We start from the raw sequence: 13018 nt of genomic DNA on the forward strand, positions 1-13018 counted from the left end.
AACATATATACGGAAACCATGTATCTGTGAAAATTTATCTTACATAACTGTTATACTCACTATTGTTTCAGTAATCAGGGAAGGTTTAAAAACACCAAGCTTAAAATTTTGAAATGTACATTTTGAGATATTCATCCATAAAAAAAAAATTGATATAATTTTGAAATTTGGAGCTGTTTATACTTTTGCTCAGCAATAATTTTAGAAGACAAAAAAAAAGACCCCATCATGGTGACACTTTCTAAACCAAGTATTATCTGACTCTCAGCTAGTGCATAATGACAGTGGTACCAGAAATCAACAGATAATATATAGCTCAAATGGACATTTACTTGATAATTAAAAATAAAGTGCCTGCCACTTGCACTCTAGGGTTCTTTGTTCTTCAACTTTGTTAAAGGGCTGTAATGCCCTGGGATCTTATATTAAAGGGCAAAATTACTCCAGTAATGCAACACAAAATGGAATACTGACTGAAAGGTCAACTACACTGAGAGGAAGAGGAGAGACAATCACAAGATTTTCTTCCACTTGGGATCCCCAAAGACAAGAGAGAATTTCTCTAATAGATCTTGTGCCAAGCAAGAGTAACAAAAAATTGGGCAATACAGAAAAAATAATTTATCTTGTCTATGTTATGCTAGAAAGGGCAGTTCTAATTGCTGTATCTCACCAGTTTCACATACTTACAGAAGAAGGAATTTTCTTTTTTTTTCCAACCTCACAAGACAAGAAGGAAGACAAAATACTGAACTATTTGGGAAAGTTTGCCTTGGACGTACTAAATGAGGCACATTGTTCTCCATTGCAAGAGACTTGCTGCTTAGCTGCTCTAACCACCTCATTTACTGTGAAACAAATTCACACATGCTGTGAAGCCAACAGCTATTGGTAACAGGTGGTAGCTCAGTATTACGAGGTACTGCAGCTTTAAGTGTGTGATATTAAAACAACTGTGCATCAATACAGTTGCAGAGGAGGAAAGTCAGGAGCACACCACTTGTGTGGTTGTGCTTAGGACCATGTATGAAAAATTGCCTACCTCTCCCTATCAAACCATAAAAGCAAAGCTGAACTTCTCTAAACCAGCCTTGGAGGACTACATCTACATAAAATCAGAGGCCTGTTGCTTGGTCCTGAAGACAGGTGCCACAGCCTATCTTTCAGACATGTGGATAGATTCTGTTCACTCCTTCAAAACAGGGATTGTTCCCAAAAGGCACAGCCCATCTGCCAGACCACTAGAGATGTTTTCATGAAGTGACAGTTGACACTACTCAACATTGCATCAAGAGTTGTAACAGAATGGACGACCATGGGACAACATAGCAAGCCTGAATCTATTTAGTTTGCTAATATAAAGTAGTCTGGCTGTCTGTAATTCTTGATAGAGCCTTGAGTGAGGAGAGCCATGCTAAGTTAATCCATGGGAAAGGCAAAGAAATGGATCTCAGACTAATGCTGCGCTGCCCTTCCACAATGGTGTGAAGCCCTCCAGAAAGTTTCACTCTCTCCCTAAGAGACTTGCAAACTGTATGCACATGCATCTGCTTACCTCCCTCAGATCCATTATTTCCACTGTTGTGAAGACTATTCATGTATTTAAAATTAATTTCACGAATACTTACTTGGCTTAAAAACTTACTAGTGTTCTGCATTTTTGTACCCAACTGTTCTTCACATTAGTCTAAGTTCAATTTTATAGATTATCTTCCCTATGTCTTAAATCACATCTATTTTAGACAAAAGCTTAGGTCTCCACACAAAGGTTCAACTGCTTCCAGATACAACTCTTCCTAAATATGTATGGACAGTCTTCCACTGTGTTCGTTCCCACTCTCAAATTTCCTTAATCCAATAAAAACAGGTTACTCTTAACAAAACTGAAGACTTACCCATTTTTATCAGTTAGTTTTTCATTGTCATTTATTTATTAAAAAAAGTAAAGCATAAAAAAAAGGACAAAATAGCATAGAACATGATAGTTTCTCCCCTTCCTTTCTGTTCAACAAATAAGCAAAAACTATCAAAATTTCATCCAGTTTTAAGAAAAGATATTTATCCAGCAGCATTAAAATCATGAAATGTAAATTAAAAAAAAATGCAGAGATCATTTTGAATGACTTACACAAATTAAGTACAAGATTTTACCAAACTGGAAATTTTTATGAGAAAAAAAGAAAAAATCTGATTAAAAATTAATACAAATTAACTCCATTTAAGGTATAGTGGATAATTTTATTTATAAAATGCTACTGGCACACAACACTCATAGGAAGTATGAAATTTGATTTATAAAGAAGTTAAATGCTTCATAGAAGCACAGATTCCTGAGGTATTCTGAACACAATCCCTCATTTACCAGAATTCACAACACTGCTCCAATTGGCTTAATCACTTGATAAACACACAGTTAAGACATAGTTTAAAAATACACAGGCAAATGGAAACAGACTGGAAGACTGGGTCTCACCAATAAGAATAACCTTGGTCATGGTAGAAAACTGTCTTACATTGAAGGGCAGAAAGACCTGTTAAGACCCGATTTCTCAATTTCACGGCCAATTCAAGTGTATTGTACACATCTGCTTTCACATCATTCTCCATGGCCATAGGTTGCATAGTTCTCTTGACAACAGACACAAACACATTGCTGTTTCTGGATAACAGTCCTCACAGAAGGACTGATTACCTGGACACATATTATTACAGTTAAAAAAACCCAAAGTGTTAGGTGCTTTCACTTTTTTTTCTCTTTTTCTGCTTTCTTTTTCTGCTGTAACATCTTCAGTTCAGTCATTACATTCAAAGTTCTGTAAACCCAGGTGACCTGAAAAGTAAGTAAATTATTAAATTTAACTAATCCATATATATTTAGTTATCAATTTAATCAAAGCATCCATATAAATGAACACATACATACCACAATTATAATAGTATTCACCAGCAGTGGTGCAGAAAATACAAGTGAAATAAACATCCCTCTTGAATCAAAGTATTGGTATTTAGAAAACAGCCTGAAAGAAATAAAAGAAAGAATAAAGTTTCTTCTTTTACTTTTCTATGTAGTTCACATAGCATTTAGACTTTCACACTAACTATTCAACATGGACATCGTACAGACTATCCTACTTCTTGGGATCCCCAATCATAGGCCAGCATTCTACTGTATTAAGTCAGAACAAAGAAACAGTCAATATCTCATCAGCTATGAATATTTATTACAATACTAGTCTTTCTTTTCTTGGAAGTTTTACTGCACAAAACCTAAATAAAACAACCATAGATTAAGTAACTTACTAATGTAACTACAATAGTACATATACTGGTGCATTAGAAATCATACTTATGCTGAAGTGTCTGAAATTACTTTCTTAAGTATTTTGCTTGCTCATATTAGAAAATATAACAGAAATAATACATGTAACAAAGCTGTAATTTAGGTCATATATGCCTGAAGTGAAATATAAAGATTTACAATTAGATGCCTGCCTAAAGTAGTGTTAAAACACGTAATTTCCAGTTATATTAGGGAAAGATTAGCTCAGTGCTTCTGAAAATAAGCCATCAGTTTAATTCTGGCATGTAGCCTTAGTAAAATAGATAATAATGCTTTTTATGCATTTAAGCAGGTAAATAAAATAGTAGTGGCATTTTTGAGAAGTAGCACTTAACTACAGCATATTATACATGAATACCTACCAAAGAAAGCCCAAAAACAAACAAACAAAAATATCAAAGCTCACATCTTCTTCCCCTTAACCATCGCACTCTGCTTTTCTCTGAGTTCTCTAACTAGTTTACAACTATCCATATAAACACAGATTTTAAGCAGAACAGTAAATACAGGCTAGCTATTGAAAACTGCCTTTTCTTACAAGCTACGTGATAACTATGTTGTACTGTAACACAGCAGTACCGTTGTGTAACAAAACTGTAGAGTTCTACGTTAATAAATGTAATAGACCCTCTGCCATCACATTCTACTGATGAGGCATGGCTGACACTTTTAAATTAATGTTTTCTGGGAATGATATGAAAACCTAAGATTTTTAGAAGAACATTCATTTAAATGTAAAAATGAAAGTGAAAACATTTACCTCCAATTCATAGCTGCTAATTCATTTATATATTCAGCGCAGTACACTAAGCCTGCTGTATGACAAAAGAAGAATATTAGATTCAGTATTTCTTTTAACATAAGCTGCCATCAGTTCTGCCATGTATACTAAAGATGCGCACGTACTAGACATTAGAATTCCTTGATCCTTGGAAGAACAAATTACACATTTAATATTTAACTGCACAAAACCAATTCTGATTTAAATCATATCGTTAAATCATAACTATCCCATATATTTACTAAGAAATACAAAGTGATCACAACACATACACACTATATTACAATCAAACTTAAAACCTTGCTCATCCGAGCTTACAGAAAGAGCTCAGCATACAAATTACTTAAAAAAAAATAGTATTTTTCGCCAACAATCTTCTCAGTGACTGCTTCTAGGTTATGTCTGTAAAAAGAAATGCCAGCACTCCCCACAACTGGTATGGAATGAAATTATCATTTTAGATGTTATGGTGAGACACTGCTATATCTAACATTACCATCTGAAGTTAAGGTCTAATATACAAGCGTTTTGGCAAAATACAAACTTTGTTTGAAGTGGTGTATAGCAGAGTAGTCCACTGTAATCATGTGAAACCTAGCATATTCTTACTCAACAACAACACGCAATATGAAGCCATCAAGACAGTAGGAAAATTCAGCGCAACTGCATGTTTAACAGAAAAGCAATACAAAAAATTTTAGTTTGTTCTTGCATCATTTCCCACAAGAAATAAAGCAAAAAAACCCAGCTTCAGTGGCTAAAGATGACCTGCACAAGGCAATTAAATAACTAGTCTGGTGAAACGAAGGAGTGCTATCTTGTTTTGCCATCATCTGGATTATGTCTGATTGGAACTGCACAGTATAAACATACCTATGCTGCTCGGCTGCCAAAGTAAATCAAAGTGTTAATTTCATAATTTCCTCGGTTATTTCTGACTAGCTGCAATACAAAATTATTTACACTGCAGACATATCAAAAGTAGTTCAGTTTTTCAGGTACAAACAAGGCTTGAACTCAATATGGATATTTTTATGCACTCTTCTTGTTAACAGCAAGTTTACATGATATCGGGGTTAAAAAGCCAGCAATGACCACTTCCACTGAATTTTCTAATGCAGTTAGACCTTGGGCATTCAAACTAGTGTTAGTAACAATGGGAATACTTAGATAAAGTCTAAAGTAAACAGCACGCCATTGGAAATTCTGAATGTCTAATACTAAATTTAAGAAAGAAAGGCCTGTACTCTTATAGGGAACTTTCAGACCTAATGTAGCATAAACAGGGCATTGTTGTTTTGCCCTCTGTAGATCATTTTAAACACTTCAGTTACAAGTGGATGTAAAGAAACTACTACAGTTTATAGATTCCTTTGAGGGGGGGGTAATTAATGTTACTGAAATCTTACTGTTAACTGAGTTATTTGCAGCTTTGAGGAAGCTATAATTCCTCTCCCAATTTGACTAGTTCACTAAATGGTATTTTAAAAACCCAAGATAGTCTTCAAGTGGCTTTTTGCCTGCAAATCTCTTTCAATTGCTCATTCTTCCTCCACCACCTTGCAAGCACGACAGAACTGAGGGAGTGCAAAAATGCCTTACTCACCAGAAAATCCAACCCATGGCTGGAACCAAAGTACTGCTCATAATACATGGATCTAACTCAAATCCATGTCATCTTAATTAAGCCAAATACCCTCTGCAAAACTACTAGATCTTCAGCCAGTCAGCCATAAAGACACAGCTTTGGCTAGGCAAGACCACTCGTGGATTCTCAGGCTGAAGAGTGACACTAAGATAACACAAGCTGTTACTGCAATGTACCAAATCAGTCTTCCTCTTCCTCATGCCATTATTGCAGCTGTCAGCTGGGCACATGGTGAACCTGCTCCAGAAATAAACCCAGGTAAAAGCTGACCATATTCACTGAACTGCAGTATTTGAGTAAGGCAGAGTGGAAAGCAATTGCTGGCTCTCAGCAGATTTCTTGAGAAGCTGTGATACACACAGCACTTACCATGCAGAAACCTTACTTATCCCAGATCCTAAGTCACTACTTCATACAGTCTTGGAAACCAAACAAATACGTATTTATAGGTCATGGCAGCTTCTATAACAGTTTATCATGTATACACACACGTATTACTACAAGAGAAATACTAGTTTGCATGCACTTCACCTGCTGCGAAGTATAAAACCGTGCACGGTGCAAGTTAAGTACATGAAGGAAACCGTTATCAAGACTAAAAGAAGGTATTTGACGGTATTATTAGCTGCTTAGACAATGCACATGCCGCTTATCGCCCAGTTCACGGAAGCCTGAATACAGCACTCACCCATGCAGAGGAAGTGCCCCACTTGCACCCGGTAGTGCTGGAAAGAGACACACGTCAGGAGGAAGCAGAGGACGTGGAAAACCGCCAGCCCCACCAGCCAGGGCTCGGACCAGTCCGTCTTCTACGGACAAAACGAAAGCCCATGAGGCTATGTCAGGAGAAGGAGTGCCACCAGGCAGCTAGAGCGAGCACCTCTCCTTCTCCCGCGCCCAAACGACAACCGCGCTCGACAGCCCGCCCGGTGCCGACACGGGGAAGGAGCGCGCACCCCAGCGCCGGCTTCCCCCGCACACACGGTGGCCGGTGCCTCCTCCCCTCTCCCCGGGCGAGCAGCCAGCCCGGCCCCAGCTCCCTCCTTACCGCCAGGATGGCGGAGAGCCCCGGCGGGCTGCTTAACGGCTGCTCCATGGCGGTGGCAGCGGTCGCCGAAGTCTCGCGAGAAGCCGCCCAACGGCCGCCGGCGGCCGTTGGGCGGCTTCTCGCGAGACTTCGGCAGCGGCGGGGAGAGCTTTGTCTCTCGCTCTGGGGCAATGGAGGGGGAAGAGGTTGTTTATCTCGCACGGGTGGCGCTCCCAGGGCCGCTGTCATCCCCTCAGAGGTGGAAAGGGTGGTGGCTGGTCCTGTCTTTGGGAGGACGAGCATAGGTGGCTCTGTACACCCCAGTGGCTGCTTCTCCTGAGGGTAGCACCGATTTGGCATCGTCTTTCCTGGTTCTGTGACTGAAATACAGGGTCTTTAGGAAGGACAGGCAGGGAGTCAAGGAGAGGGTGTTGCCCTCTCTGTCAATGACCAGCTGGAGTGCGTGGAGCTCCGCCTGGGGATGGATGAGGAACTGACAGTTTACGGGTCAGGACTAAAGGAAGGGCAGGAACAGGAGTCATTATAGTGAGGGTCTGCTACAGGCTGCCTGACCAGGAAGACCAAGTGGATGAGGCCCTTTATAGGCAGACAGGAGCAGCCTCACCTTCACAAGCCCTGGTCCTCATGGGGGACTTCAAACACACCGATACTTGTTGGAGGGACAACACAGCAGGGCACAAGCAATCCAGGAGGTTCCTGGAATGCGTTGCTGATAACTTCCTTCTCCAAGTGGTAGAGCAGCCAACGAGAAGAGGTGCTATGCTGGACCTTGTTCTCACCAACAAGGATGGGCTGGTGGAAAATGTGAAGCGCAAGGGCAGCCTTGGCTGCAGTGGCCATGAGATGGTGGAGTTCAAGATTCTTAGGGCAGTGAGGAGGGTGCGCAGCAAGCTTGCTAGCCTGGACTTCAAGAGAGCAGACTTTGGCGTATTCGGAGAACTGCTTGTCAGAGCACCATGAGATACAGCCCTGGAGGGAAGAGGGGGCCAGGATAGCTGGTCAATATTCAAGGATCACCTCCTTCAACCTCAGGAGCAATGCATTCCAATGAAGAGGTCAGGCAAAAGCACCAGGAGGCCTGTGTGAATGAACAAGGAGCTCCAGCACAAACTCAAAACAAAAAAAGGAAGTCTACAGAGGGTGGGAGCAAGGCCAGGTAGCCTGGGAGGAATAGAGAGAAATTGAATGAGCAGCCAGGGATCAGGTTAGGAGAGCCAAGGCCCTGATAGAAGTAAACCTGGCCAGGGACATCAAGGGCAACAAGAAAAGCTTCTATAAGTACGTACGTCAGCGACAAAAGGAAGACTAGGGATAAAGTAGGCCCTCTCCAGAAGAAAATGGGAGACCTGGTTACCCAGGATATAGAGAAGGCTGAGGTACTCAAGAACTTTTTTGCCTCGGTCTTCACCGGCAAGTGCTCCAGCCACATCGCCCAAGTCACAGAAGGCAAAGGCAGGGACTCGCAGAATGAAGAACCGCCCACTATAGAAGAGGATCAGGTTCGAGACCATCTAAGGAACCTGAAGGTGCACAAGTCCATGGGACCTGATGTGATGCATCCGCAGGTCCTGAAGGAACTGGCAGATGAAATTGCTAAGCCACTATCCGTCATTTGAGAAGTTGTGGCAATCTGGCGAAGTTCCCACCGACTGGAAAAGACAAAACATAGTCCCCATATTTAAAAGGCAAAAAAATGAAGACTGGGAGAACTACAGGCCAGTCAGTCTCACCTCTGTGCCTGGCAAGACCATGGAGCGGATCCTCCTGGAAACTATGCTAGGGGACATGGAAAATAAGGAGGTGATTGGTGACAGCCAACGTGGCTTCACCAAGGGCAAATCATGCCTGACAAATTTGGTGGTCTTCTGTGATGGGATTACAGCATTGGTGGGTAAGGGAGGAGCATCTGCCTGGACTTGTGTAAGGCATTTGACACTGTACTACACAGCATCTTGATGTGGATTTGATGAACGGATCACTTGGTAGATCAGGAATTGGCTGGATTGTCGGACTCAAATAGTTGTGGTCAACAGCTCAATGTCCTAGTGGAGACCAGTGACAAGTGGCATTCCTCACGGGTCAGTATTCGGACCGGTGATGTTAAACATCTTTGTCAGCAACATGGACAGCGGGATTGAGTGCACCCTCAGCAAGTATGCCGATGATGCCAAGCTGTGTGGTGAGGCTGGCTTGCTGGAGGGAAGGGAGGCCATCCAGAGGGACCTGGACAGGCTGGAGAGGTGGGCCCATGCAAACCTCATGCAGTTCAACAAGGCCAAGTGCAAGGTCCTGCACCTGGGTTGGGGCAATCCCAAGCACAAATATGGGCTGGGCAATGAAGGGATTGAGAGCAGCCCTGCAGAAAAGTACTTGGGGGTGCTGGTAGATGAAAACGTGATTATGAGCCAGCAATGTGCGCTCACAGCCCAGAAAGCCAACCACATTCTGGGCTGCACCAAAAGAAACGTGGCCAGCAAGTCGAGGGAGGTGATTCTCCCTCTCTACTCTGCTCTGGTGAGACTCCACCTGGAGTACTGTGTTCAGCTCTGGGGCCCCCAGCACAGGAAAGACATGGACCTGCTTGAGTGGGTCCAGAGGAGGGCCATGGAGATGATGAGAGGGCTGGAGCACCTCTCCTATGAGGACAGGCTGAGAGAGTTGGGGTTGTTCAGCCTGGAGAAAAGAAGACTGAGAGGGGAATCTTATCAAAGCTTATAAATATCTAAAGGGTGGGTGTCAAAAGGATGGGGCCAGACTCTTTTCAGTCATGCCCAGTGACAGGACAAGGGGCAGCAGGCAGAAACTGGGGCACAAGAAGTTCCACCTGAAGATGAGGAAAAACTTCTTTACTTTGAGGATGGCAGAGCACTGGAACAAGCTGCCCAGGGAGGTTGTGGAGTCTCATTCCCTGGAGACATTCAAAACCCACCTGGACACGTTCATGTGTGATCTACTCTAGGTGGTCCTGCTTTGGCAGGGGGGTTGGACTAGATGATCTCCAGAGGTCCCTTCCAACCCCTAACATTCTGTGATTCTGTGATTAGGAAGCTGGTGGGAGAGTACTTTTTGTCATGATCTGCTCAGCAGATTCAGGCTGGTGTCAAGGCGTTCAGGGCACTTTGGATAGGTGGCCCAGCATTGGTGTTGGCTTTTTGATCTTCTCTGGGCAGCACTCAGTGTCTGGCTTTGGCTCCTTTAGGGATGGAGGTGCAGGAAAAAGGGACTTCTAAGCCCAGCTGGAAATTTCTGACAAAAAAACAACCCAGTTCAATGCTCCAGGCAGGACCTTAGATCAAGTGAAAAATACTATTTTATTTTCCAAATGAAAAAAATGTATTTTAATTAAATTACTGTATAATGGAAAGTGAATAAGATGTTTAAAAGGTCAAACCTGCCATTTATAAATCCTTTTACTGAATGCATGTAGGTCTCAAAGAACTGACCACTGTTAAAGACCTGTCACTTAAAGAGAAATTTCAAACTCAGATTCCTATCAACTAAGCCAGGAGAATTCATGAATCTTAATAGGATTAGCTTTGTCAAACAAACCATACTGTCATATATAGCTCCACATTCTGCTTTCATGAAATTATTTTTTCTGAGACTTTGGTTTATCAGATATGAAACTTTGGCTTTTTTCCAAAAAGTTTGGAAGTGCATATATAAGTCAATATTACAAAGTTTTTTCATTTAGTCTACCATATAGCCAAATCGTAGAATCAGAATAGTTTGGGCTGGAAGGGACCTTTAAAGGTCATCCAACCCCCCTGCAGTGAACAGGGACACCTTTAGCTAGATCACGTTGCTCAGAGCCCCGTCCAACCTGACCTGGAATGTCTCCAGGGATGGGACTTTCACCACCTCATTGGGCAGCCTGTTGCAGTGTTTCACCACTCTCATTATAAAAAATTTCTTCCTTATATCTAGTCTAAATCTGCCCTCTTTCAGTTTGAAACTATTACTCCTTGTACTATTGCAACAGGCCCTACTAGAAAGATGGCCCCCATCTTTCTTATAGGCCCCCCTGAAGTACTGAAAGGACACAATGAGGTCTTCCCAGAGCCTTCTCTTCTCCAGGCTGAACAAGCCCAACTCTCTCAGCCTGTCCTCATAGGAGAGGTGCTCCAGCCCCCTGATCTTCTTCATGGCCCTCCTCTGGACCTGTCTGAGCTGGTCCGTGTCTTTCTTGTGCTGGGGGCTCCAGAGCTGGATGTAGTACTGCAGGTGGGGTCTCACCAGAGAGGAGCAGTGGTGCACAGTCACCTCCCTCGACCTGCTGGCCAGGCTTCTTTTGATTCAGCCCAAGATGCAGTTGGCTTTTTGGGCTGCAAGCACACATTGCTGGCTCATATCCAGCTTTTCATCCACCAGTACCCCCAAGCCCTTCTGGGCAGGGCTGCTTTCAATCCCTTCATCCCCCAGCCTGATTGATATTGGGGATTGCCCCGACCCAGGTGCAGGACCTTGCACTTGGCCTCGTTGAACCTCATGAGGTTCACACGGGCCCACTTCTCAAACTTGTCCAGGTCCCTCTGGGTGGCATCCTGTCCCTCAGGCGTGTCAAGCGCACCACTCAGCCTGGTGTCACCTGCAAACTTGCTGAAGGTGCACTTAATCCCCCTTTCTATGTTGTTGATGAAGATTAAAGAACACTTGTCCCAGTACAGACCCCTGAGGGATGCCACTTGTCATCGATATCCATCTGGATTTTGACCCGTTGACCCCTACCCTCTTGGTGCAGCCATCCAACAAGTCTTCACCTACCGAACAGTCCACCCATCAAATTCATCTCTCCGGTTTAGGGGGAATGATTTTGTGGGGAATTATGTCAGAGGCCTTACAGAAGTCCAGATATGTGGCATCCATGGCTCTTTCCTTGTCCACTGCTATACAGTGGACAAATATAGGTCATCGCTGTGAACTAGTCTCTTCTCACTGTCATACTTTGCAATTTATCTGAAATTGAGGATGTGTTTCTTTTTTTTTCCTTTAGGTTCTTGGTAGTCTTTTTCTCAATAATATTTGGAGGCCAATGGAGGCTTTTACTTACAGCATTGTAAAATTAAATAAGGTGATGCAAAGGTCGTCATTTCTACTGCCATTCTGCTCCTAATTTTAAGACTGGGGGGAAAAAAGATGTTTTGATTCCACGTTGTAGACTGGGTAATAAGACTGGGACAAAATGACTTGTCATTTGGAAAGTCTTACGGCTAATGTAATAAATCAAATGGTTTGGGATTTTTGTAAATGAGGAATCGGTTTCTCATAATTGCTCAGTAATTGACCACAATAACCATCTGCAATAGCTGAAGGGCTTCCGTGAATGGAAGATACAGTAGCTGTTTTATGAGCGGAATATGCTGGTCAGTGGTGAATCTGTGATGCAGACAAGCTGGGTGGATAGGGAATTATTGACTCATTATGGCTACAACATACTGTATTAAAAAATTCATGTAGCTTTTACTGTCAGTCACTGTAGCAGCAGTGGAGACTTTCCTATAGGGAAATAGGAGTTGCTTCTTTAAGATTGACTAGGATAAAGTCAATAATGCTGTTTGTCAGCAGGTGGTAGCAGATACATAAGTATTACCAGATCTTCTGTGTGGTATAGGTTATCTGCCTTTTATTTTTAGTGGAGAATGAAAGGTGAAACAGAAGATACTTAAAAGGTAGCAAACATACATTGCTCTTTCATAGGGAAGAACCTGTGATTTGTCCTTTACAGCTTCTTCACAGGGCCAATATGCTACATTTAGATCCAAATTTTAAAAATACTTTATTAACCAGAAATGTACAGTACCAATGGTGCTCAGATTTTTCTTTGGGTGTCTCTGAGCTTGGTCTCCAGGCAGAGATCTCTGAATGCAGAACCAGGAATTCTTGCAGTATATTGTTTTCAAGAGCTCTTGAGTTGCTGGCTGCACCATACGAATGTGTTGGCCCATGTTCCTTGGTTTGTCACGTGGATAGTTACTCTCAACCAGAATGTGTGACCGCAGCCTTGCCAGACGACTGCTTTCAGTGAGTTATGATCAGATTGAGCCACCAGGTGCAGAAGTTCATCAGCATCAGCAACTGTAACGTTGACAAACAAGCTAAGCACCTGGGCTTCCCTGTCCCATTGCAGTTCCAAACCATTAACTCAAGCGACATGTATGTAGCAAAGTCTACATAACTTTTATTCACTACTTCATGTGGGAT

At 42.5% G+C, this 13018-nt stretch overlaps 1 protein-coding gene across 1 annotated transcript; it reads right to left on the bottom strand.

Moving 5' to 3' along the window:
- Nucleotides 1-2108: 2108 nt before the first annotated feature.
- On the bottom strand, nt 2109-6865 carry TMEM18 (transmembrane protein 18). Its single transcript, XM_086461538.1, has 5 exons — nt 6818-6865; nt 6458-6578; nt 4101-4155; nt 2924-3017; nt 2109-2830 (listed from the first exon to the last, which is right to left on the bottom strand). Exons 1-5 carry the CDS (start codon nt 6863-6865, stop codon nt 2741-2743), a joined length of 408 nt encoding a protein of 135 aa, XP_086317664.1. The 3' UTR covers nt 2109-2740.
- Between the last annotated feature and the right edge of the window lie 6153 nt (nt 6866-13018).

Source organism: Leptosomus discolor, chromosome 2 (genome assembly GCF_034619465.1).
Source record: "Leptosomus discolor isolate bLepDis1 chromosome 2, bLepDis1.hap2, whole genome shotgun sequence".
Classification (NCBI taxonomy): Eukaryota; Metazoa; Chordata; class Aves; order Leptosomiformes; family Leptosomidae; genus Leptosomus; species Leptosomus discolor.

Bases quoted from the DNA above. Each gene is read 5' to 3' on its own strand.
- TMEM18 (XM_086461538.1), bottom strand. From the start codon at position 6,865: ATGGAGCAGCCGTTAAGCAGCCCGCCGGGGCTCTCCGCCATCCTGGCG. The intron at 4,156-6,457 runs GTGAGTGCTGTA...TTTGTCATACAG, and splicing joins GGGGCACTTCCTCTGCATGG to CAGGCTTAGTGTACTGCGCT. The intron at 2,831-2,923 runs GTATGTATGTGT...CTTACTTTTCAG, and splicing joins TGAATACTATTATAATTGTG to GTCACCTGGGTTTACAGAAC.